This window comes from Erinaceus europaeus, unplaced genomic scaffold (genome assembly GCF_950295315.1).
Source record: "Erinaceus europaeus unplaced genomic scaffold, mEriEur2.1 scaffold_747, whole genome shotgun sequence".
Classification (NCBI taxonomy): domain Eukaryota; kingdom Metazoa; phylum Chordata; class Mammalia; order Eulipotyphla; family Erinaceidae; genus Erinaceus; species Erinaceus europaeus.
Genome location: NW_026647509.1, coordinates 38,806 through 64,152, shown reverse-complemented (window position 1 = coordinate 64,152; position 25,347 = coordinate 38,806). Strand labels below are relative to the sequence as shown.

The 25,347-nt window shown below is 49.1% G+C and overlaps 1 protein-coding gene across 1 annotated transcript in view; it reads right to left on the bottom strand.

Moving 5' to 3' along the window:
• Positions 1-768: 768 nt before the first annotated feature.
• Positions 769-25,347, bottom strand: part of LOC103115217 (complement C3-like) — a 40,907-nt gene continuing 16,328 nt past the window's right edge. Inside the window, 21 exon segments of the mRNA XM_060184092.1 lie at positions 769-842; positions 1,717-1,811; positions 1,926-1,966; positions 1,968-1,985; positions 2,149-2,307; positions 3,454-3,617; positions 4,371-4,527; positions 6,069-6,167; positions 10,489-10,648; positions 10,964-11,039; positions 11,204-11,407; positions 14,890-14,976; positions 15,071-15,137; positions 16,841-17,053; positions 17,181-17,320; positions 19,105-19,190; positions 20,090-20,198; positions 22,508-22,708; positions 22,798-22,869; positions 24,428-24,557; positions 24,853-25,017. Coding sequence (XP_060040075.1) covers positions 787-842; positions 1,717-1,811; positions 1,926-1,966; positions 1,968-1,985; positions 2,149-2,307; positions 3,454-3,617; positions 4,371-4,527; positions 6,069-6,167; positions 10,489-10,648; positions 10,964-11,039; positions 11,204-11,407; positions 14,890-14,976; positions 15,071-15,137; positions 16,841-17,053; positions 17,181-17,320; positions 19,105-19,190; positions 20,090-20,198; positions 22,508-22,708; positions 22,798-22,869; positions 24,428-24,557; positions 24,853-25,017 — 2,499 coding nt within the window. The 3' untranslated portion in view covers positions 769-786.

Here is a 25,347-nt window from a genome sequence, read left to right as displayed (position 1 = left end):
AAGTGTGGTGACTTTCACCATTCCTCCTCAGTTGGACAGTCAGGGGAAATCCCTCCTCCTCATGCTCCTCCTCCTCTTCCTCCTTCTTCTCCCCTTTTTCTTCCTCCTTCCCCTCCTCTCCACCCCCTTTGCCTTTCTCTCTCTTCTTGCTCCTTCTTGTCATCCTCCCCTTCCTCTCCTTCTCTTCTTCTGCCTCCTCACTTCTCCTTATCTTCCTCCTCCCCTTCCTCTTCTTCCTTCTCCTTCCCTACTTCCTCCTCTCTGTTTCTCCCCCTCTTCCTTCTTCCCTCTCTTTTCTCCTACCCTCATGCCTTCTCTTCTTTTTTTCTTTCTTCCTTTATTAAAGGAATGAGGAGAGACAGAACCACTCTGACGCATGTGATGCCAGGGCTCAAACCCAGGACCTCTGGCTTTCCCACTGCAAACACGCCTGAGGCAAACTTTTAACAGTCAGGGTGGGGCTCAGAGGTGGCTTAACCAGTAGAGTACACACTCCGCCACGTGTGAGGACCTGGGCTCAATTCCCTGACGCCCACCTAGAAGCGCCATGCAAGGTAGGTGCTGTGAGGCTCTCTCTTCTCTGTCTCTCTGTCTCTCTCTCTCTGTGATATTTGAAAAAAAAAAAAAAAGAAAAGAAAGAAACCACTGGGGGGTGGTGGAATTGTGCAGCTAAGAGACTCTAGGGGTGCTAGAAATGGATAAAGGACATGGGGCAATGGTTTGAGGGCAGAGTCTTGCGGAAGGCAGGGGGAGGGCCAAGGGGTAGGCCAGGAGTGATCTCGTTTCTCACCTGGTACAGATGTCCAGGAACAATGTACGCTTGGCCTCCTGTGGCCTCCTGACTGGAAGGGGACAGGAGAACAATGAATGAACAGAGCATAGCCCAGAAAGTGGCACAGTGGATACAGCCTTGGACTCTTGAACACAAAGTCCTGAGTTCGATCCCAGGCACTGCATGTGCCAGAGGGAGACCCTGCCTCTCTCTCTCCTCTCTCTTTCTCTCTCTCTCTCTTCATTTTTTTATTATCTTTATTTCTTAGATAGAGACAGCCAGAAATTGAGATGAAAGGGGGGACAGAGAGACAGAGAGACACCTGCAGCCCTGCTTCACCACTTGCAAAGCTTCCCCCTTCCAGGGCTTGAACCTGGGTCCTTGTGCACTGTAACATGTGCGCTCAACCAGGTGCGCCGCCCACCCGGCCCCCTTTCTGCTTCTCTTTCTCCCCTCTCTCATGAATAAATGAACAAGTCCCTAAATGAAAAGATGAGAGGGAGAGAGATCCCTGCCCCCCCCCCAACTGAGGAAAGGGGGGAAGGTAAGAGATTAGGTTGGGGTGCACCTGTTTGAGCATTCACATTACAGTGCACAAAGCTCTAGGTTCAAGCCCCTGGTCCCCACCTGCCGAGGGAAGCTTCACAAGTGGTGAAGCAGGGCTGCAGGTGTCTCTTTGTCTCTCTCCTTCCCTGTCTCCCCCTCCCCTCTCAATTTCTCTCTGTGTCTCTATCCAGTAATAAATTAAAAATTAAAAAATGGGCAGGGGAGATAGCATAATGGTTATGCAAAGAGACTTTCATGCCTGAGACTCCAAAGTCCCAGGTTCAATCCCCTCCACCACCATAAGCCAGAGCTGAACAGTGCTCTGGTAGGAAAAAAAAAAAAAAGGGGGGGGGGTGGGAGAATTGGTGAGAGGACATGAGAGTCTTCACTGCTTTTACCTGTTTCTGGGGCTGGCCGTGTGATTACCCTAAGGGTCAAACTTCTTGCAGTGGTGGTCTTTTCTTTGACCTTGGCATGGTACATGGTTACCACCTGGGGAGATGGACAGGGAGAGAGGACAGTTGGCTTCCTGGGTCTTGGGAAACAGAAAGGTCCCCTATGGAGGGGGCAGAGGGGGCTGAGAGAAAGTGTTCCCTTCTGCTCACCGGATAAGGTGCCTTCTCCCTTCCCCTTGGCGGTCAGGACGAAAGTCCTCATTCTCCTTAGTCTGCAGGGAGTGGGCGAAGAGAGAGAAGGGGGGGTGTTGAGAGTCCAAGACTTCCCTCCTGCCAGCTGAAGTGGTTGTCTGTCCTCCCTCAGGCTCCCACCCCACTCCCTCAAAATGCCAGCTGGTATAGGGTGTGTACAGGACCCAGGGGACTTGGTTGTACCGCTTCTGATCGCTGCAGGCTGGCTGATTCCCAGGAGAGGCGATGAATGACTGGGCTGCTGCGGCTGGGAAGGTTGATGGAGACATCCATGTTTAAGTCCTTGTGGTTGGGGACGTCCTTCTGGTACTGGGCCAGGGCTTGGAACACCATGAAGGTGGCCTGGAACCCAGAAAAGAGAGGAAGAAAGATGAGCTGGGTGGTGGGGTAGGTGGTGGGGGGTGGGTGGTGGCTGGGGGCTGTGTTTAGAATCTTGTGAGGAGGCAGAGATTCAGGAAAGAAGAGGAATTCTGTGGCCCAGAACTCACCAGAGTGAGTGAGGGGTAAGACCCGGGGAGCATTGGCCGCCAAAGACATGTTCTAGAACTCTCCAAGCAAGGAAATCTCAGACCCAGGGATGATGGTACTTAAAACTGTCAACTTAGAACCAATGAGAGAGAGAGAGAGAGAGAGAGAGAGAGAGAGAGACTAGTGGCTATTAGATGCTGAGCACTAAAGGCATCTTCTAGAAATCCCCAAAGGACAGATGCATAGACAAGACCATAGAGACCTAGAAGGCCCTGGGAATGGTAGATCTAAAACTAAAGATCCAGAAATGGGAAGAGATGGATTTAGAACAGATTCAGGGAAATCTTGAAATCAAGGGAAATGATCTAGAATTCCAGGGGGAAACGGAGCCCAGCAAGAAGAAGGGGATCTGTGTCAGAGTATAGCCTGAGGTTGCTGGAATGTGAGATTACTACACTCATGGTCTAGAGCCCACAGGGAAGGGGAGAAGGAGGTTTAGATCATGCGACACGATGGCTGCGAGCTTGATCTAGAACCCAGAGGAAACACCCAAAGAGCTGGAGTGAATCAAGAACATAGTCTAGAACCCAACAGGCAGAGAGAGAGAAAGAGATCTTTGAGAAGGCCTGGAAAAACTGAGAACATAATTTAGCACCCACCAGAGAGACAAAACAAGACGGTGGAACTTCCTGTCAGAAAGTTCCTGGTAGAACTGAGAAAGTGATCGAGAATCGCCAAGGGAAAAGAAGTGCTCATGACAGAATCTGGACCTTAAGAGCCCTAGTCTGGACACCAAGAAGGAAAGAGAAACTGAGGGGTTTCAGAATGAAGTCAAGAATCCACAGAGGGGCTATGAACACCAGATCTCTGTCACCACTCTGGGCAGTGGAAGTGTCATTCCATCACTCTGGAATGGGAGAAGCATGTCTGTCGGCCTCATTGTCTTCTCTGAATCCCACTGGCAGGCCAAGGGGGTTGAGATTCCAGTGTTCAGGGGATTGGGGGTGGGGAGTCACTTGCCTGGGTGGAACCATAGCCACCGCCGTAATATCTCTGCTCATTGAGCCAGCGCACAACGGGTGGCACGGAGTCGAAGTCCTTGAGCTCTAGCAGGGCCAAGAGGGCGTAGGATGTGGCCTCCACGTTGTAGAGTTTCTGACCAGGCTCCTCCCAGCGGTTCTTCTCTGCAGAGAGAAACCAAATACCCCTCTGCTCTCTGTTCTCTCCAATGCAACGAGGGCACCAAGGAAGCTCCGATAAAGACTCGTACTGGCCACCCGGCCAACATTCAAAGCTCTCCGTCTCACTCTCTCTATTCCCAACCCAGCCTTCACCCCTCCAACAGGATTCTGAGCTGTGGTCCAGAGGATGAAGGGGGAAACTCTTCCCCCTCACCGTGCTCATTCTAGCTTCTGAGACTTTGCTTATGCTTATTCCGCTTTTTAGAGTACCACTCCCCCAATTCCTGGTTAGTTATCTCTAGCCCAGCACAAAATGTAGCTTGAATGACTGCTGAAGACTAAGGAGGGCTTTTGTCCTGCCTTTCAGAGAGTCCTGGGTTTCATCTGAGGAATGAATTTTTTTTTTAAAAATGTATTTATTATTATTTGTTTATAATTGGATAGAGGTGGAGAGAATTGAGAGGGAAGGGGAGATCGAGACGGAAAGAGACAAAAGGGAAGCCTGCAGTTCTGCTGCATCACTGGTGAAGATTTCCCCTTGAAGGTGGGGTGTGGGGGCTTGAACCTGGGACCTTGAGCACCGTAATGTGTGAGCTTAACCAGGTGCATCACCACCTTGCCTCCATAAAATTCATGTTTTAAGCAGGGTGGAGGAGCATTGCATGTACATGATGCCTCTACTGAGGTCAGAATGGTCTCTCTTGTCCACCACCCCAGCCCTGGGTCCCCATTACCCCTACTCAGACTGGAGCTCACCTTTGGCTGTGCTCAGAAATTTCTCAAGGTGACGACCTTCCAGTTTGCCCAACTGCGCCAGGGCGTATCCAGCAATGGCCACAGTGTAGGGCCTCCTTAAGTTCAGGTAATGGGCTTCCAGGAAGTCTCCAGCCTTAACGATGCTGCGTCCCAGGCTCTGTGAGAAAGAGGGTCAAGGCATAAGGATCCTAGTTCGAGTCCCTGGCTCCCCACCACAAGCGGTGAAGCAGCTCTGCAGGCATCTGTCTTTCTCTCCCCTTCTCTGTTTCCCCTCCTCTCTGATTTCTCTCTATTCTTATTTTATAATTTTTTAAAAAATATTATCTATATAAATATATATATAAATATTTTAAAATATATTTTATATATTTAAATAAGTATATTAAATACATATTACATATTTATTTATTCCCTCTTGTTGCCCTTGTTGTTTTATTGTTGTAGCTAATATTCTTGTTGTTATTGACATTGTCATTGTCGGATAGGACAGAGAGAAATGGAGAGAGGAGGAGAAGACAGAAAGACAGAGGGGGAGAGAAAGATAGACACCTGCAGACCTGCTTCACCGCTTGTGAAGCGACTCCCCTGCAGGTGGGGATCTGGGGGCTCAAACCAGGATCCTTACACAGGTTTTTGCATGACTTCTCTCTGTTATATCCAACAACAACAACAATAGCAATAACAATAACATCAACAACAATAACAATGGCAACAAAAAATTGGAGAAAAAAAAAAAAGGTCAGAGTAGGTCAAACACTCTGGTTTATCTGTTGTCAATTACCATGGGGCAAATAAATACTCATCCCCACCCCATGGCCAATTTCCAGTTAATTCCTCTGATGTAAATACTCCTTCCCATGGCCAATGTCAAGCCACTCATGTGACAGCTCTCCATATGGTGTGGGAAAGTCACCATTTGATAGGGACCCACACACTAGTGTAACTCAAGTTTAGAAACCACAAGGAGCGATCATCATCATAGCTAGCATTAATTAATCACCAGTCACAGATCCGCTCATTACCACATATGAGGACCCAAGTTCAACCCCCACTCCCCACTTGTAAGGAGGAGGCTTCATTCACTTGTGGTGAGGCAGGACTGTCAGTGTCTTTCTGTCTGTCTTTGTCTTTGTCTCTCCTTTTCCCTCTCTAATTGTGTCTCTATGAAGAAGAAGAAGAAGAAGAAGAAGAAGAAGAAGAAGAAGAAGAAGAAGAAGAAGAAGAAGAAGAAGAAGAAGAAGAAGAAGAAGAAGAAGAAGAAGAAGGAGAAGAGGAGGAGGAGGAGGAGGAGGAGGAGGAGGAGGAGGAAGGAGAAAGAAGGAGGAGGAGAAGGAGGAGGAGGAGAAGGAGAAGGAGAAGGAGGAGGAGGAGAGGAGGAGGAGGAGGAGGAGGAGAAGGAGAAGGAGAAGGAGGAGGAGGAGGAGAAATGGCCACTGGAATTATGGGTTTGCTATCCAGGCACTGAGCCCCAGAGATAACCTTAGTTTCAATAAAAATACTTAAACTAAAACAAGAGCTGTTTAACTTTTGGGTTGTAGTACTCAGTACTACATGAGAATCTCTCTAATGAAGGACTCAGCTGATTGTCCAGAAATACTGGGAATTCTGTGAGTTTTTCTTGAATCCCTCAGTGTCTGTTTTGTGGGGGGAGGTATTGAACATTGCTCTGCTAGACAAGCATGCTCTGGGGACACTTACATTGACCTGTCCCTCGCAGATATCCTTGGCCTCTTGCAGGGCGATTAGGACAAAGGCAGTGAGGGACATATCTTTCTCTTCGGCATTCTTGAAGCCACCCTAGAATGAGAAACAGGAATAGGGTCACCAGAGTATCCCCAACACACACACACCAACCCATTGTCCCCAACCAACCTGGAAGAACTGGCAGGTTAGGGCAGACCTAATTATCTTCCTAGTGTCTCCACTAAAGAGGACAAAATTCTTCCTTCATCCATCCATCCATTCATCCATCCATCCATCCATCCATCCATTCATCCATCCATCCATCCATTCATCTATCCATCCATCCATCCATCCATCCATTCACTTATCCATTAATTCATTCTGTTCTTCCCACAGGAATCATACAGATCAACATATACACAAGGACAAAAATGACATGTGTATTGGACAGGACCATGAGGATAAGTATCAGGGGTGTGATACATGGGGAGGGGCACACTTTGAAGAGTTATTAGGACTCCATTCTCTAAAAGGTGGAAGGGTAAGCATTTTCAGGCAATGGGAACAGCATATGAAAATGTCCTAGGTCTTTTTTTTTTCCCCGAGCCTGAAATCTGAAATGCAGGACCTGGGTTCAAGCCTCTGATCCCCACCTAGGAGATCCATGCATGCTGTGGGGATGTCTCTTCATTGTCTCTTTCTCTGCCTCTCTCTGTGTGACATTTGAATAAAAGAAAGAAACCACTGGGGTCGTGGAATTGTGCAGCTAAGAAACTCTGGGGTGCAGACTTCACGTGTGGAATGACAACCCTTCAGCTTCATTACTCGGGTGAGACCTTTCCTTTTATAGTACACTCTAATTTCATCTCAGGTAGTTCACTTTCTAACAAAGTCCCATAACCTAGATATACACCAGTTTCTGTGAGAGAGAGCTTATGTGCACACGTATCCATAAACTACTGCAAAATACATACCTGAAAGCAGAAGTACACTAGAGTTTGCAGTGAGTACCCCCCTAACACTTCCTCTCCACTATTCCAAGCTTGGGATCCATGATTGCTCAACAATTTGTTTGGCTTTGTATGTTAACTCTCTTTTCAATCACCAGGTTCCAGATGCCACCAGGATGCTGGCCAGGCTTCCCTGGATGGAAGACCCCACCAATGTGTCCTGGAGCTCAGCTTCCCCAGAGACACACCCTACTAGGGAAAGAGAGAGGCAGACTGGGGGTATGGACCGACCAGTCAACACCCATGTTCAGCGGGGAAGCCATTACAGAAGCCAGACCTTCTACCTTCTGCAACCCTCAATGACCCTGGGTCCATGCTCCCAGAGGGATAGAGAATGGGAAAGCTATCAGGGGAGGGGGTGGGTTATGGGGATTGGGTGGTGGGAATTGTGTGGAGTTGTACCCCTCCTACCTTATGCTTTTGTTCACTAATCCTTTCTTAAATAAAAAAAAATTAAAAAAAACTCTGGGGTGCTAGAAATGGACAAAGGAAATATCTCAACTAAAACAAGAGATATTTAACTTTTGCCACCTAGACTTCCCTGGACAGACAACCCCACCAATGTGTCCTGGAGCTCTGCTTCCCCAGAGCCCTGCCCCACTAGGGAACGAGAGAGACAGGCTGGGAGTATGGATCCACCTGTCAACGCCCATGTTCAGCGGGGAAGCAATTACAGAAGCCAGACCTTCCACCTTCTGCATCCCACAATGACCCTGGGTCCATACTCCCAGAGGGATAGAGAATAGGAAAGCTATCAGGGGAGGGGATGGGATATGGAGATTGGGTGGTGGGAACTGTGTGGAGTTGTACCCCTCTTATCCTATGGTTTTATCAATGTTTCCTTTTTATAAATAAAATTTAAAATTTAAAAAAGAAAATATCCTAGGGCTGGAAAGCACTGTCCAGAGGTAGCATATCATGGGAGCGAAACATGACCGTGACGAACCTCCCCTCCCAGCTCCCATACATTGAAATCCAGCCTTGGGGACTTCCAGAGAAGTGGGTGTGGCCACACTACCACTTTGCTGCTCCCCTGACCAACTAAAGCAGTGAGAAATATCACTTGAAACCTCACCAGACTACCACTAAGAATTCTGAAGAAACTCGCTCAACCACAGGTGAGTGCAGGTACGAGTGGACTGTGGGTAGAAATAGGGAGAGATTTTTCAGGACAGAAGAAGCCATTTGTGGCTGGCAGCCAGAACCATCTCAGTAACTACAGTACAACACATCATTGGCTGCAAGAAGGTGGGAAATTCTCAGTGCCTAACCTGTGATCTTAGGAACATCAAGATCATGAACTGCTCACAAGGGTTCAGTCAGGTATCAAGAGAACACCTGGCCAAGAGCTTGAGCTATGTGATCTTAAGCCATGCAGCAGTGTGTTGAAATAAGTCCAGATTTTTTGTTTGTTGTTTGTTTGTTTTTGAGAACTCACCCCCCCCCAAAAAAAATGTAGCTCAGGAAGGCCAGATGATGATGCACCCAGTTAAGCGCCCATAGTACTAAGCGCAAGGGCCCATGCAAAGAACTGGGTTCAAGCTCCAGGCTCCCCACCTATGGGAGGGGCACTTCACAAGGAACAAAGCAGGTTGAAAGGTGTCTCTCTATCTCCCCCTCCTCGTTCAATTTCTCTCTGTCCTATTCAATAAAATGGGGGGGGGGAATGGCACCAGGAGCAGAGTATTTGTAGTGCTGGCACTGAACCCCAGTGATAATCCTGGAGGCAAAAAAACAAAAAGCAGGGGGTTGGGCGGTAGTACAGTGGGTTAAGCACACGTGGCACAAAGTTCAAGGAGCGGCATAAGGATCCCGGTTCCAGCCCCCAGCTCCCCACCTGCAGGGGAGTCGCTTCACAGGCATTGAAGCAGGTCTGCAGGTGTCTGTCTTTCTCTCCCCCTCCTCTCTCCATTTCTCTCTATTCTAGCCAATAACGAACGACATCAACAACAAAAATAATAACCACAACAAGGCTACAACAACAAGGGCAACAAAAGGGGGAAAATGGCCTCCAGGAGCAGTGGATTTATGGTGCAGGAACTGAGCCCCAGCAATAACCCTGGAGGCAAAAAAAAAGAGAGAGAAAGCAGCTATTCTATGCTACTAATTTCCAGAGACCACAGTACAGACTGAAACACAGCAGCAAGATCCTTTTGTCATCACAGGCACAAAATCAGCCTGGTGGCATGTGGTAGAATTGTTTCTCCTCTCTCCTCACACTCCACATAACCTAGAAACATTGTCATCATACCACTAGCTTCTGGTTCAATGACAGAAACTGTGCTAAATGCACAAACAGAAACCCCGCTGCATGTGCAAAATCTCAAAAGCAACTTGTTGGGCTGCACTGCAGAGAAGAGAGAGGGGAGATCCAGAGCGGAGAGGGAACACAAATCTTTATTCACACGGGCACCTCAGAGTTGGGTGAGAGCGCAGTGGTTCGGGCCACGTGGCGGTAGCAACAATGGCCACCTCCTGGACCACCCTTTGCTGCGTCTAACCACTGAGGTGAAAACCGGGCAAGAGGGGTGAGGGGCGGAAGAAGAAGGGCTTTATAGGGAAATAACCAGGAGTGATGTGTCGGGACAGGATTGATTGGGAAGGGCACTTCGAGAATATCGCATTAACTCTCACGGGAACTGGCACTAGCCTGAGGGGACATCTGCACAGCAGCAACTGGTCCTTAGAAGACGTTACAAATGAGCAAACCTCTAAGGGCCTGGAAAAAACATCAGAGATAGAATCCAGATAACTCTCTTTGAAGGCCATTCGATAATCTAAACTTAACATACAGACACAAATTTAAGAACTGAGAGATCATTTCACTAGTTACAAAACAAAGAAGAAGAAGGAGGAGGAGGAGAAGGAGAAGGAGAAGGAGGAGGAGGAGGAGGAGGAGGAGGAGGAGGAGGAGGAGGAGAAGGAGAAGGAGAAGGAGAAGGAGAAGGAGAAGAAGAAAAACTGAACAGAGCCACAGAGTGTGAAGGACATTTTGGATACAGTTAATGATCAAGTAGTAGACCTAGGAAGTAGCCTAAATCTAGCTGAGGAGAGAATATCAATGCTAGAAGATACAGCCAGGGCGGGGGGGATAGCATAATGGTTATACAAAGAGACTCTCAAGCATGAGGCTCTAAAGTTACAGGTTCAATCCCCCAGCACCACCATAATTCAGAGCTGAGCAGTGCTCTGGTTAAAAAATAAAAAATAAAAATAGAAGATACAGATATCACACTCTGTTAATTCAAAGCTGTTAGAGAAGAAAGGTTTCAGAAAAAATGAAACAATCCTCTGTGAAATAGTAGGCAACATCAGAAATATTAACATAAGAGTTATTGGGATTCCTGAAGTGAAAAGAGGAAGAGAGAATATATTCAAAAGGGCCCAGCTCCCCCATTTTCATCTGCTCTGGGGAGGCCCCTTACAATCATTTCCTGATGGATCACAGGCCCGTCCTCCTGGAAGACCCCGTCTGGCTTCTGCTTCTCCAGGATGAGCCATTTGACGGCACCACACAGGACCTGGGAGTCGATGGCGATGAGGTTGGCCGCCAGAGCAAAGACCTTCACCACATAGGCGGTGAGCCTGGGGAGGAAGAGAGTGTGTACCAGCCAATCAGCATCAAGATCCCAAGACTGTCATGCCAGCCAGCCAATGTGCAGGCCAGGGGGCGGGGGGTGTCCAACTTCTGTGTCTGAGGGTGAGGGCTAAATACGCCAGAGCTGACAGGTGCATCCAGGTGCCTGACCCAGGGGGACCCTAACTCTACAGGGAGATGGAGTCAAGTGCACCAAGCTGTGTGGCTGGAGGGCAGCCCAGGTGGCCCACAACTGGGACACAGAACTTGTTCTGGGGTTGTGTATAAAGAGGAGATGTGAACCCCCACCCCAGGACACTCACCAGGTGCTGGGTGCCCGGTTCAGGAAGGCGGCATAGGCTGAGTTGGGCTGTCGGAATGCCAGCTGCTGGGTGTACCCTGCAGGGAAGCAGGAAACTCAAAGAGGGAGCTCAGGGGGGCCCAGAAGGGGAGATATCTCACCATGGAGTGGGGGCTTCTGGGAGGATAGAGCTTCTGGGAGCAGGGCTTCGAGGTGGAGGGGTCTCAGGAAGCACAGAGGGGTGTTTGTTGGGGCAACGCACCCTTGCGGATGAGTTCCAGGGACACCTGCCGCTTCTCCAGGCCAAACTTGTCCCACTGCTCAGTGCTGTCTAGGTAGTGGACGGCAATGACTGTGGGCGTCATGCCAATCATGTTCTGCTCCCCGCAGCCCGACGGCGTGATGATCAGATGCTTCAGGCGCTCCCCGTCGATGGCATCCTCGGTCATCTGGGTCACCGGGGTCCCTGCAGCAGATGGAGGACACAAAGGCTGCAGCCGTGCCTGCCATCACACCCACCATCCCTTGCCGAGGGAGGGGGCAATGAGGGAGGCAAGGACGGTGCTTGGGACTGGGATAGACAGGATCAGGGGACCTATGTGTCTTACTCACTCCCTAAATCCAGTTTATAAAAAGCTGATTTTGAAGTTCAGGAATTAGTGTGGTGGACTTTCGAGCATGAGGTCCTGAGTTCAGACCTTGGCATCACACATGCTGAAGTGATACGCTGCTTTTCTCTTGCCCATTTATAAATGAAGGAATCTTTTTTAAAATGTTGACATGCACTCCAGGAATCAGTGCAATGGATAAAGCACTGGGGTCTCAAGCGTGAGGTCTTGGGTTCAATTCCCAGCATAGCATGTAGCCAGAGAGAGGCTATACTTCTCTCTCCACTGTATTAATAAATAAATATTTAGGGCTAAAATGGGTAGTATAATGGTTCTGCAAAAAGACTTGCCTGTCTGACGCTCTGAGCTCCTGGGTTCAATTCCCAGCACCACTGTCAGCCAGGGCTAAGCATATATATGCAAAGAGTCCTCATGAACTAACCAGAAAAAGGCAAGGCTAGAAAAACAATATAATCATGCAAAGGACTCTTCTGCCTGAGGTTCTGAGGTCCGAGGCTCAATCCCCAGCACTACCATCAACCAGAACTGAGTAGGGCTCTGGTATGAAAAAAAAACAACCTCTACATATATAAAGAGCTCTTACAAATCAACAACAAAAAGGGACATGGAGACAGTATCTTCATGATGCAAAAAGACCCTCCTGCCTCAGGCTCTGAGGTCCCAGATTCAGGTCCCAGCACCACCATCAGTCAGAATGGAGCAGGGCTCTGGTCTCTCTCTCTCTCTCTCTCTCTCTCTCTCTCTCTCCCTCTCTCCCTCTCTCCCTCTCTCCCTCTTCCTTTCTGACTCTCTCATTCTCTATGGATATCCCTCTCTCATTAAAACAAATAAACAATGTTATGAACTACAACACACTGTCAAAGTCAACACAGATGGAGCCCGTTAGTGCACAGAATGTGCTCTGTGGTGCCACACAGATGACTGACACTGGCTGCTCCGTTACACACATGCTCCTGGCAAGGCTGAGGTTTCCAGAGTGGGACCAGGGATGGGTGAGCATGATGATTCCAAAGATGTGGTCTTGCCCTCAGCAGAGGTTCTGGTGTGTCAATATTTTCCCCCGATCATGGTTCAATGCTGTGGCTAAAACCACAGAAAGTAAAATAACCAAGAGTTATCAAAAGGACACCACAGAGTGGAGTTGTACCCTCTTCTCCTATGGTTTTTGTCAGTGTTTCCTTTTTATAAATAAAAAAAGTTTTAAAGGAGGGGGAACCATGGTACAGCCTGGAACTTGGTTTTCTTTTCTTTTTCTTTTTCTTTTTTTAACTATCTATTTTAAGGACAGGGGACACAACATAGTGATTATGCAAAAGATTTTCTGGCCTGAGACCCTGAGGTCCCAGGTTCAATGCCTCGCACCACCATCAGCCAGAGCTGAGCAGGGCTCCGGCTCAAGAAATAATAAGTTAAATTAATTATACGTATTATATCTATTTCAGCTCATCTCATAAGACTGAGAACATTGTGTGTGTGTGTGTGTGTGTGTGTGTGTGTGTGAGAGAGAGAGAGAGAGAGAGAGATGGGGAGAGAGAGATGGAGAGAGAGATGGGGAGAGAGAGATGGGGAGAGAAAGAGATGGGGAGAGAGAGAGATGGGGAGAGAGAGATGGAGAGAGAGAGAGATGGGGAGAGAGAGAGATGGGGAGAGAGAGAGATGGGGAGAGAGAGATTGAGAGAGAGAGATGGGGAGAGAGAGATGGGGAGAGAGAGAGATGGGGAGAGAGAGAGATGGGGAGAGAGAGAGATGGGGAGAGAGAGATTGAGAGAGAGAGATGGGGAGAGAGAGATGGGGAGAGAGAGAGAGATGGGGAGAGAGAGAGAGAGAGAGAGAGAATCAGAGTATGACTCTAGCACAAGCAATACCAGGCCTCAAACTTGGAACCTCATGCCCGAGAGCCCAACACTTTATCCATCAAACCAATCCTGGGCCATGATTATGTTTATTAACTTTGCAGAGCTGTAGCCTTACACCTGCCTGATTTGACCATTCCCAGGCTAGTTTTTCAATAAGGTTAGAGAAGTGGAGATGGAGAGAGGGGGAGACAGAGAGAGAGATACCTCAGACTGTCTCATGTGGTGCTGGGGCTCAAATTCAGGCTGACCAAATTCATCATAACCAGTGAGTGTCCTCTCGCTCTCTCTCTCTCTCTCTCATAGATGTATGCTCTTGGACTTCCCCAGAAGTTGTTTCTAATTTAAATATATGTGGAATTTAACTTGGCATCTCATGTTGTAAATCCAACACTCTAGCTACTGAGCTATGTCGTGGGCTTCCACTACTATATACCTTAGGAGGAAGAAAGAGAAAAGGAAAGAGAGAAAGAAAACATTTAAAAAGAAAGGAAAAGAAGAAAGATTATAGACCAGACAACACAGCCACCCTGCATGGGGCTCCCTGGGTGCTGTCCGTGGTGCTGAGAGAGGAGAGACCCCACAGCCCTGCCCACCCTCCATGGGCTCCCTGGGTGCTGTGCCTGGTGCTAAGAGAGGAGAGACCCCACAGCCCTGCCCACCCTCCATGGGCTCCCTGGGTGCTGTGCAGGGTGCTGAGAGAGGAGAGACCCCACAGCCCCGCCCACCCTCCATGGGCTCCCTGGGTGCTGTCCATGGTGCTGAGAGAGGAGAGACCCCACAGCCCTGCCCACCCTCCATGGGCTCCCTGGGTGCTGTGCCTGGTGCTGAGAGAGGAGAGACCCCACAGCCCTGCCCACCCTCCATGGGCTCCCTGGGTGCTGTGCCTGGTGCTGAGAGAGGAGAGACCCCACAGCCCTGCCCACCCTCCATGGGGCTCCCTGGGTGCTGTGCATGGTGCTGAGAGAGGAGAGACCCCACAGCCCTGCCCACCCTCCATGGGCTCCCTGGGTGCTGTGCCTGGTGCTGAGAGAGGAGAGACCCCACAGCCCTGCCCACCCTCCATGGGGCTCCCTGGGTGCTGTGCCTGGTGCTGAGAGAGGAGAGACCCCACAGCCCTGCCCACCCTCCATGGGCTCCCTGGGTGCTGTGCAGGGTGCTGAGAGAGGAGAGACCCCACAGTCCTGCCCACCCTCCATGGGCTCCCTGGGTGCTGTGCCTGGTGCTGAGAGAGGAGAGACCCCACAGCCCTGCCCACCCTCCATGGGCTCCCTCGGTGCTGTCTATGACACTGGAACATCAGCCACTCATAGTGAAGTGTGGGCTCTATCCACTAAGCCATCTCCCATGAGATATCCTAATTTTAACGGAGAGAGGTGTGAGTTAAATAAAGCTGGCCCCCTCCTCTAGATTCTCCCCAGCCCCTCCCCTCCTAAGGTCCCCCCCCAAAAAAAAGCACCTCTCACCTTGCAGAAGGATTTTGGTCTCTATGTCTGTGTCTGGGACTTGGTCACTGATGTCTGCCGCTGGGATCTCCTCTCGCTGTACACCCTCTGTGAGCCGATGAGAGAGAGAGAGAGAGAGAGAGCAAGATGGCACCAAGCTCTTCCCACCCCCACCCCCCATCCCTCTTCTGGGCTGACTTACGTTGACCCAGGACTTGAGGATTCAGCGTTCGGACAGCCACCGTCTTGTTGACTCTGACTCCTTCCGGCTGCACAGCGCAGGGAGGGTGGGAATGAAAGGACAGACAGGCACACACAGAGACAATGCACCAAAGAGCTCCCATGCCTCGCCCTCAACGTGGATCAAAAATGGTAGAGAATGTTCCATCTTCCGAAGGGAGGTTGGAAAAGATACTCTATCTACCACCTGAGGAAGATGGGTCCTGATACTGGGGCAGCTTGGAACGTTCCTACTCATGACCACAGAATGTGAGCTCAGATCTACAGGGATGCAGAGCTCACACAGGCTCCTAAGCTGAATATGGGCCCCAGATGACATCAAATCGATGGGGTTTGCAGTCAACAATATTTATACCCCTTTCCCATATTTGGGAGCTACTCTCTTCCCTGATCCAGCTTTCTGGTCCTTTTTCCAGCCATGACATCATCTCCCCAGATAATAACTTGGGTCCGCCTGCATGTCAGATGTCAGGCTCAGACAAAATTGAGTTCAGTCACAGCCCCTGTGGGAATTACATAAAACAGACCTACTAGCTATTTCCAAAACGGAGACCCCAAATCTTCATCTGCAATATTCCAGCCTTTGGGCTCATGATGAGTCAACAATCTGTTTGTTTATACATGTTAACTCTTTTTTTCAGCCACCATGTTCCAGATGCAACCATGATACCAACCTGACTTCCCTGGACAGACAACCCCACCCATGTGTCGTGGAGCTCTGCGTCCCCAGAGCCCTGCCCCACTAGGGAAAGAGAGAGACAGGCTGGGAGTATGGATCCACCTGTCAACGCCCATGTTCAGCGGGGAAGCAATTACAGAAGCCAGACCTTCCACCTTCTGCATCCCACAATGACCTTTGGTCCATACTCCCAGAGGGATAGAGAATGAGAAAGCTATCAGGGGAAGGGATATGGAGATCTGGTGGTGGGAATTGTGTGGAGTTGTACCTCTCTTATCCTATGGTTTTGTCAGTGTTTGTATTTTATAAATAAAAATTAAAAAATAAAGCAAAGAGGTCCTATGGTCCTGGGGATTATCATGATATTGGCATGATGGTGGAGAAGACAAGTTTTGATTTAATGTTATTTTATGTTATTATTTTTGCTACCAGGGTCATTGCTGGGGCTTGGTGCCTATGCAAATCCAGTATTCCAGGTAGCCTTTGTAATTCTTTCTTTTGTTATTTGCTAGGAGCACGTTTGACCCTCTATACCACCATAAACCAGAGCTAAGCAGTGCTCTGGCAAAGAAAAAAAAGTGTGGTCCGGGAGGTGGCACAGTGGATAAAGCATTGGATTCTCAACCATGAAGTCCCGAGTTCCATCCCTAGCAGCACATGTACCAGAGTGATGTCTGGTTCTTTCTCTCCTCCTATCTTTCTCATGAATAAATAAATAAATTCTTTAAAAAAAAAAGAAAAAAGAAAAAAAAGGTCATTTGATAAGACCAAGAGGAATTAAGAGGGGGAGAGGGAGATAGATAGATAGATGATAGATAGATGATGGATGTATAGAGATACATAGATAAATAGATGATAGATATACATAGATAGATGATAGATGATGGATAGATATAGATACATAGATAAATAGATGATATATATACATAGTAGATAGATAGGTAGGTAGATAGATGATACATAGGTGGTTAGATTATAAACAGCTGATAGATGGACAGACAGATAATAGATGGGGAGAAAGATGATAGATTGATGACCAAGCTCAAGACTCACCACGACCCTCAAGTTCTTCTTCACACCGTCGCTGACATAGTGGTTGTACACAGCGGCCTTGACCTCCACCTCCACCTGGCCCACCTTGAGGGGCACGATGACATAAGGCACAGACACAGAGGACTTGGGCTGGATCTCCACCGTCTGCACATGGCGTTTCTTGGCGGTCGCCATGCTGCAGAAGGCTGGGTTATACAACAGCTCCACCCGCACCTGCCAGGGGTGTGGGGGAGGGAATGGGGAGAGGCAGGAAAGACAGATTTTTGTCAAGGGCACAAGCCCGGCCCTCCCCACCCTTTCTTTCTGCTCCTCCTCTCCATCCCCCACCCCAGGGACCCACCTTAATCTTCATTGAGCGGTAGTTGTAGAGGACAGCTCTGATCTCCACCTGTTCGTTGCGGACCACAGAGTAAGGCAGACGCAGGTCGATGAAGAAATCCAGCATCACCGTGATCTCATAGGGATTCGCCACGCAGATCCCTGGCCAGATGGGAGAGTTGGGGTGGACAGAGGTCACCGTTAAAGTCAAATCTGGGGGGAGGGGGCTTCATCCCTTTAGGGTCTGCATGCTTTGGAGAAGCTGAGAAACTCAATGTTATTGGTTGAGTCCAGGAGAGAGAGACACACACACACAGAGAGAGACCCCACCAACAAAATTTTTTCTTTTTAAGATATATATATATTTTAATATTTAGTTTATTTATTTATTCCCTTGTGTTGCCCTTGTTGTTTTATTGCTGTAGTTATTGTTGTTGTTATAGATGTCATTGTTGTTGGATAGGACAGAGAGAAATGGAGAGAGGAGGGGAAGAGAAAGACAGACACCTGCAGACCCGCTTCACCACCTGTGAAGTGACTCCCCTACAAGTGGGGAGCCAGGAGCTTGAACCTGGATTCTTCCACCGGTCCTTGTGCTTTGCGCCACCTGCGCTTAACCCACTGCGCTACCGCCTGACTCCCAAGATATTTTATTATCTTTATTTGTTTATCGGATAGAGACCGTCAGAAATTGAGAAAAAAGGGAATGATAGAGAGGGAGAAAGACAGAGAGACACCTGCAGCCCTGCTTCACCACTTGCAAAGCTTTCCCTCTCCAAGTGAGGACCGGGGGCTTGAACTCGGGTCCTTGCGCATTGTAGTATGTGCACTCACTCAGGTATGCCACCACCTGTCCCCCTCTCAAAACTTTCTCTAATACCATGGGACCTGGGCTTGAACCTAGGTCACACACCTGACAAAGTAGCATACTACCAAAGTGAGCTCTTTCACCAGCCCAGAAACAAAACTTTACTTTTTTTATTTTATTGGTGGTTTAATATCGATTTTTGAAATTACGGGGTCTAATTCCACACCTTTCCCACCACCAGAGTTTGGTGTCCCCAGTTCCCTCCATTGGAAACTGCACTGGTTCTCCTAAGGTCACAGATATGGTTTGACTATTCTTTCTAGAACTATCTATATTTATATATAGTTGGTCATATTTTTCCTACGGTCCCGCCTTCTCTTCCTTTCTAAGTCACACCTACACCTGTTATTACTTCTGAATGCCCTTCTTTTTTATTTCCTCATTTTTCTCTCTGGGTCCTGATGGAATTGGGGTTCAGAGTCCCCAAATCATGTCCCCTTAACATTTCTCCCCCTCTGGAAGTACGGACCCAAATTCTTTATGAGGTGCTATCAAAACAGATCATTGACAACAATTAGTCAGGTAGCCTGGAAGGTAGCAAAATGGATAAAAGAATTGAACTTTCAAGCGTGGGACCCTGAGTTCAATCCTTGGCGCTGCATGTGCCAATGTGATGATATGGTTTTCTCTCTCTCTCTCTCTCTCTCTCTCTCTCTCTCTCTCAAGTAAATGAGCTGGGTACAACCAGTAGTGCACAGACGTTATTATATGCAAGTACTCAGCTTCAGTCCTTACAGAAGGGAAGCTTCCTGAATGCTGTTACAGGTGTCTCTCTTTCTGCCTGTCTCTCTGTCTCTTTATGTCTCTCACCCTCTGTTATTAAAGAAGGCACAGGGAAATGTAAATTTATGTGGGCTCTGAGCCCCACCATAGCCCCGGTGACAAAAATCAATCAATGAACCTTCATCCAAAAACAACACTTATATTTTTAGAGTTTCAAATTGGTCTTTTAAAACTATTTTTATTTGGGATAGAGACAGAGAAATCTAGAAGGAAGGGGAAAGGAGAGAGACAGAGAGACACCTGCTGCCCTGCTTCACCGCTCACAAAGCTTTGCCCTGCAGGTGTCTTCTCTTACCTTTCTTGTCTGATAAGCTCACGGCAAGGATCTCCCAAGTGGTGATGGAATCTTTCAAAAAGACATCTATGGTCTTCGTAGAGACTCTGGGGGGACATTGGAAGGGGGGCATTAGGAAGGGGGTGTTAGGAGCAGGCTTAGGAGGAGAGATGGTTTGGGAGGGACCCCAAGGGGCAGGACACAGGGGGTCTTGGGGGGTGAATATCATTAGGTAGCGAAGTGTGTGACTTGACTCACACATTTAGGTTGGGTTGTGGTTCCAGAAAAAGAGATATTGGGGTGTGTGTGTGTGTGTGTGTGTGTGTGTGTGTGTGTGTAAGTGATCCAGTCTGGGGGGGGTGGAATGAGGTGCCCAGAAATTAAACGACCTAGTTTATTTAATCTGGGGATGGAGTGGTACACAGATATTAACCTTCAAATCAAACCATCTGGCTTGGGGGACTCTGGGGTACACTTAAGTTAAACAACCCCACTGAGAGATCTGGAAAATTCAGGAAAATCAAATGGCCCAGTTTGGGAGATATCCAGGGGGGTGGTGTACAGAAATTAAAAGGTCCTGGGCAGACGACCCCACCAATATGTCCTGGAACCCACCTCCCCAGAGCCCTGCCCCACTAGGGAAAGAGAGAGACAGGCTGGGAGTATGGATCCACCTGTCAACACCCATGTTCAGTGGGGAAGCAGTTATAGAAGCCAGACCTTCCACCTTCTGCATCCCACAATGACTCTGGGTCCATACTCCCAGAGGGATAAAGAATAGGAAAGCTATCAGGGGAGGGGAGGGGATATGTAGTTCTGGTGGTGGGAATTGTGTCTTGTCCTATGGTTTTATCAATGTTTCCTTTTTATAAATAAAAAAGAAAATTTGATAGCTAGCCCAGTTTGGGTGGGGGAGGTTGGAGGTGCTTGTAAATCACTCAGTCATCCAGTCACTGGCCTGGGTGGGGGTGGGGTGGGCAGAAGTAGGGGCTACCCCAGGCCTCACCCATCTTTCCCAACTGCATCAAGTTCCTCAATGCTCCACAGCCAACTCTCTGGGAACTGGCTTCGGGAAACGATGTCTTCCTCTGGGATGATGTCCTCGTCCAGGTCACCTGGGGAAGGGAGAGCGTCAGGGTGGATAACAGGACCCCCCCCCAGCCCCTCATGGCCCCCTCAGACACAACTTTATCATATCGGGGGGGGGGGTTCCAGCAAGCAGATGCTACAGAGATCTGATCATGGCTTTTGGGGTAACCGGGAATTGTTGCCTCATGAGAAGCTTTTTCTCCAGGAAAAAAAAAAAGTGAGACAGAGAGAGAGAGAGGGTTTTAAAAGTGACATAATGTTAAGGGGAAGATGACCAGAGGGCTTTGAGCCCCAATCAGGACCCAGAGAGATGAAAAATAAAAGAGAAGGATATTCATAAGTAATAACAAGTGTAGATGTGACTTAGAAAGGAAGAGAAGGCAGGACCATAGGGGGGAAGAAAAAGGGAAAAATTGGGAGTCAGTGGTAGCACAGCGGGTTAAGCGCAGGTGGCCCAAAGCGCAGGGACCGGCATAAGGATCCCGGTTCGAGCCCCCAACTCCCCACCTACCGGGGAGTCGCTTCACAGGCGGTGAAGCAGGTCTGCAGGTGTCTGTCTTTCTCTCCCCCTCTCTGTCTTCCCTCCCTCTCTCCATTTCTCTCTGTCCTATCCAAAAATGAATGACATCAATAATAACAATAATAACCACAACAAGGCTACAACAACAAGGGCAACAAAAGGGAATAAACAAATAATCTTTAAAATAAAAAGGGCAAAATATATATAAATATAGACAGATAATTATAAAAATAATGCTCAACCCATATCATCTACCCATCAATAATCTATCTATTTATCAATCATCCACTATCATCTATCCATCTATCTATCTATCATTTTTCTCTGCTGGTAATAAATGAACGAGAGAGAGAGAGAAGAAAGTCCACAACACAGGAAAAAAGTGAAAAGCACTCTGTGTGTGTGAACCACGTTCTAGAATATCTCATTTACTACTATTATTTCTATCATCATCAATCATTATTATTAGTACTTTTTTATTTTTTCCCTTTTGTTGCTGTTGTGGTAATTATTGTTGTTGCTATTGATGCCATCGTTGTTGGCTAGGACAGAGAGAAATGGAGGGAGGAGGGGAAGACAGAGAGGGGGAGAGAAAGACAGACACCTGCAGACCTGCTTCACCGCCTGGGAAGCGACTCCCCTGCAGGTGGGGAGCCAGGGGCTCGAACCGGGATCCTTGCGCTTTGCTCCATGTGCACTTAACCAGCTGTGCTACTGCCCAGCCCCTAATAAATTCTTTAAAAACAGAGGGAGACAGACAGGCAGCTGCAGACCTGTTTCACCGCCTGTGAAGCGACTCCCCTGCAGATGGGGAGCCCGGGGCTCGAACCGGGATCCTTGCACTTTGCGCCATGTGCGCTTAACCAGCTGTGCTACTGCCCGGCCCCTAATAAATTCTTTAAAAACAGAAGGAAACAGACAGACACCTGCAGACCTGCTTCACCGCTTGTGAAGCGACTCCCCTGCAGGTGGGGAGCCGGGGGTTCAAACCGGGATTATTATTATTATTATTATTATTATTATTATATATTTAAACCTCCCTCAAACAAGGCCCCTTTCCCCTTACTAAGGAAGACTCTCTTCCCTTAGTCTTGCCAATATTTCCATTTTATAAATAAAAATTTTTGAAAAAAGGGAGGGAGCTTCACTTCCCTCACACAGGGGTCCCCTTTCCCCCTTTCCCGTCAGCAAGGGGCTCCCTTGCTATCTATCATCTAGCTTTCTGTCTGTCTGTCTGTCTGTCTATCTATCATCTAGCTTTCTGTCTGTCTGTCTGTCTATCTATCATCTATCTTTCTGTCTGTCTGTCTGTCTATCTATCTATCATCTATCTTTCTGTCTGTCTGTCTATCTATCTATCTTTCTGTCTGTCTGTCTGTCTATCTATCTATCATCTATCTTTCTGTCTGTCTGTCTATCTATCATCTATCTTTCTGTCTGTCTGTCTGTCTATCTATCTATCATCTATCTTTCTGTCTGTCTGTCTATCTATCTATCATCTATCTTTCTGTCTGTCTGTCTATCTATCATCTATCTTTCTGTCTGTCTGTCTGTCTGTCTATCTATCATCTATCTTTCTGTCTGTCTATCATCTATCTTTCTGTCTGTCTGTCTGTCTGTCTATCTATCTATCATCTATCTTTCTGTCTGTCTATCTATCATCTATCTTTCTGTCTGTCTGTCTATCTATCTATCATCTACCCATCTTCTGTCACAGTGGGCACCCCCCTCCTGCACCCTTGACGCCCCCCGTCCCTGCACCCCACCCCGCTCCCCCTGGAGCCCCTGCAGCCCCCCCCCTCCCGCCCCACTCACTGCGGGCCAGGCCCAGGGGCCGCTCGCGGGCCAGTTCCTGCCGCAGCTGGGCGATGTATTTGCAGCAGTCGAGGAAGGCGGCCTTGCACCCGGGGCCCTGCGAGATGTACTTGGCTCTGCGGTCGCAGGCGAAGCCCATGGGGTTGTCTCTCATGCCGTACTCGCAGCAGCGCCGCAGCTCCTTGTCCGCGTACTGTCCGACTGGGGACGGTGGACACGGGCGGCCAGGGTGACCAGGGAGCTCTGTGCCCCCAGCCCGCCCACGCCCAGGGGCTGCCGGGGGCGCCCACCTTTGTCGGTCCTCTTCTCCATGAGCTGCACGGAGCGCCGCCGCCTAGCTGCAACCTTGGGACACTGCGTATCTGGGAGGGAGAGTTGGGGGGAGAGAGAGGGGGAGAAAGAGAGAGAGGGAGAGGGGGGGAGAAAGAAAGGAGAGAGAGAGGGAGAGAGAGGGAGAGGGAGAGAGAGAAAGAAAGGAGAGAGAGAGGGAGAGAGAGGGAGAGGGAGAGAGAGAAAGAAAGGAGAGAGAGAGGGAGAGAGAGGGAGAGAGAAAGAGGGAGAGAGAGAAAGAAAGGAGAGAGAGAGGGAGAGAGAGGGAGAGGGAGAGAGAGAAAGAAAGGAGAGAGAGAGGGAGAGAGAGGGAGAGAGAAAGAGGGAGAGAGAGGAAAAGGGAGAGAGAGTAAGAGGGAGAGAGGAGGAGAGACAGAAAGGAGAGAGAGGGAGAGACAGAAAGAGGGAGGGAGAGAGAGGGAGACAGAGAGAGGGAGAGAGAGAAAGAGGGAGAGAAAGAAAGGAGAGAAAGAGGGAGAGAGAGAGACAGAAAAAGGGAGAGAAAGAGGGAGACACAGAAAGAGGGAGGGAGACAGAGGGAGACAGATGGAGAGGGAGAAAGAGAGAGAAGCAGAGAGAGGGAGAGAGAGAAAGAGGGAGAGAAAGAGGAAGAGAGAGGGGAAGAGATGGAGAGAGATGGAGAGAGAGGGAGAGGGAGGGAGAGAGAGAAATGGAGAGAGGGAGAGAAAGGGAGAAAGAGAGGGAGAGAGAGAAAGAGTGAGAGGGAGGGAGATAGAGAAAGAAGGAGAGAGAAAGAGGGAGAGAGAGGGAAAGAAAGAGAGAGAGAGAGAGGGAGAGGGAGGGAGAGAGAGGACCATTGTGAGACCTGAGTGTTGCCTATTTCTGAAGGGTGGGCTGACACTCCCGTAGCAAATATGAGAAACTGAGGCAGGGGTGCAGCCATGGCTTGTTGGATGGTGCCTTGAGCTGGTCCCTACACCCTGTGCCCACCTTGGATGCCCAGCCCTGGTGTCCTCACCTTACCCCCCCCCCATTTATGCTGTTTCTCCCTTTTTTTCTTTTTAAAATTACATTTATATATTACAGATAGCCAGAAATCAAGAGGAAGGGGGAGATAGAGAGGGAGAGAGACAGAGAGATACCCGCAGCCCTGCTTCACCCCTCGTGAAGCTTTCCCCCTGCAGGTGGGGACCGGGAGGCTCGAACCTGGGCCCTTGCGCACTGTAATATGTGTGCGCTTAACCAGGGGTGCCACCACCCCGCCTCTCTCTCCTTTTTTCTAATAGATTGATTTTATGTATATTGATAGTACTTTATATTGATAGTATTTTATTCATATTGCTAGTACGGAGAAAAAATAAAAAGGGGGAGGAAGGGGGTTTACAGTCCTGTTCATCAAGGTTTCTCCTGCAGGTGGGGCCTGGGGGCTTGAACCTGGGTCCTTGTGCATAATATTGTGTGTTCTCAACAGGGTGCTCCACCGCCCAGCACCCACCCCCTTGTTCCCCCCTTTAACCAGAGTACTACTCAGTTCTGATTTATTGTGACGCCAGGGACTGAACCTGGGGTCCCAAAGCCTTGGGCATGTAAGTCTTTATTTGGTGTCTATTGTAGTATTTCCCTCCTCACCTGCCCTCTGCTCCGTCTGCTGGCCCTTGCTGGTCCTGAAGGCCAGCCCTGCGTCCATGAAGACCCCTGCATAGTCCTTGCCACTGCCCGGGGTGCAGCCAATGTCTGATTTCTCCACGATGTCCCAGATCTGTGAGGTGACCCCCCCCCCAGAGGATGATGGAGGGAGGCTGGGACAGCAGAACCCCTCCCTCCATTCCACTTCTGTCCCATCCTGGACCACAGCTCACACTCAGGTTGCCATTGTTGAGTCCAAAGCCACCGGTCCATTGTCCCCCCCCCCATGCCCAGCTTCAGTCCCCGCCCAGCCTCATGGCCTGAACTGGAACTCCGACCCTGCAGGCCTCTCCTTTCTGTTCTCTCTGTCACCTCTGCCCCTCTGGATGTCCCCATGAGCACACGGGGGAGGAGGGATGGGGACGGACCTTCTTCTGAGTCATCTTGTTCTTCTTATTCAGCACAAACACGGCTTTGTCCACAGCCACCAGCCCCACGCGGGCTCCCGGGTCACCTTCGATCTTCAGGGCTATCTGTTCCCCTGGAAAGTGTTGCTTGTCTTTGTCTTCCTTGCTGCCACTTTTCACTACCAACTAGGGTGGGGGGAAGAGACAGGAGCAGAGGAGTTGGCCTCAGGGTCCCAACCATTGGGGACAGAGGAGAGAGGAGGTGGGGAAGGAAGAGAAAGGGGAAAAGAGGAGGATGGAGAGAGAAAGGAGAGAGATAGGGGAGGAGATTACTCATGGGCTTTGCATGCCAGAGATTCCACCTTCCTCTGTTCAGAGAGAGAGAATGAAAGGAGGAAAGGGAAAGGAAGAAGAGGAAAAGGGAGGAGAAAAAGGAAGAGGAAAAGAAAGAGGAGGAGGAAAGGGAGGATTCAGGAGGTGGAGTAGTGGATAAAGCACTGGATTCTCAAGCATGAA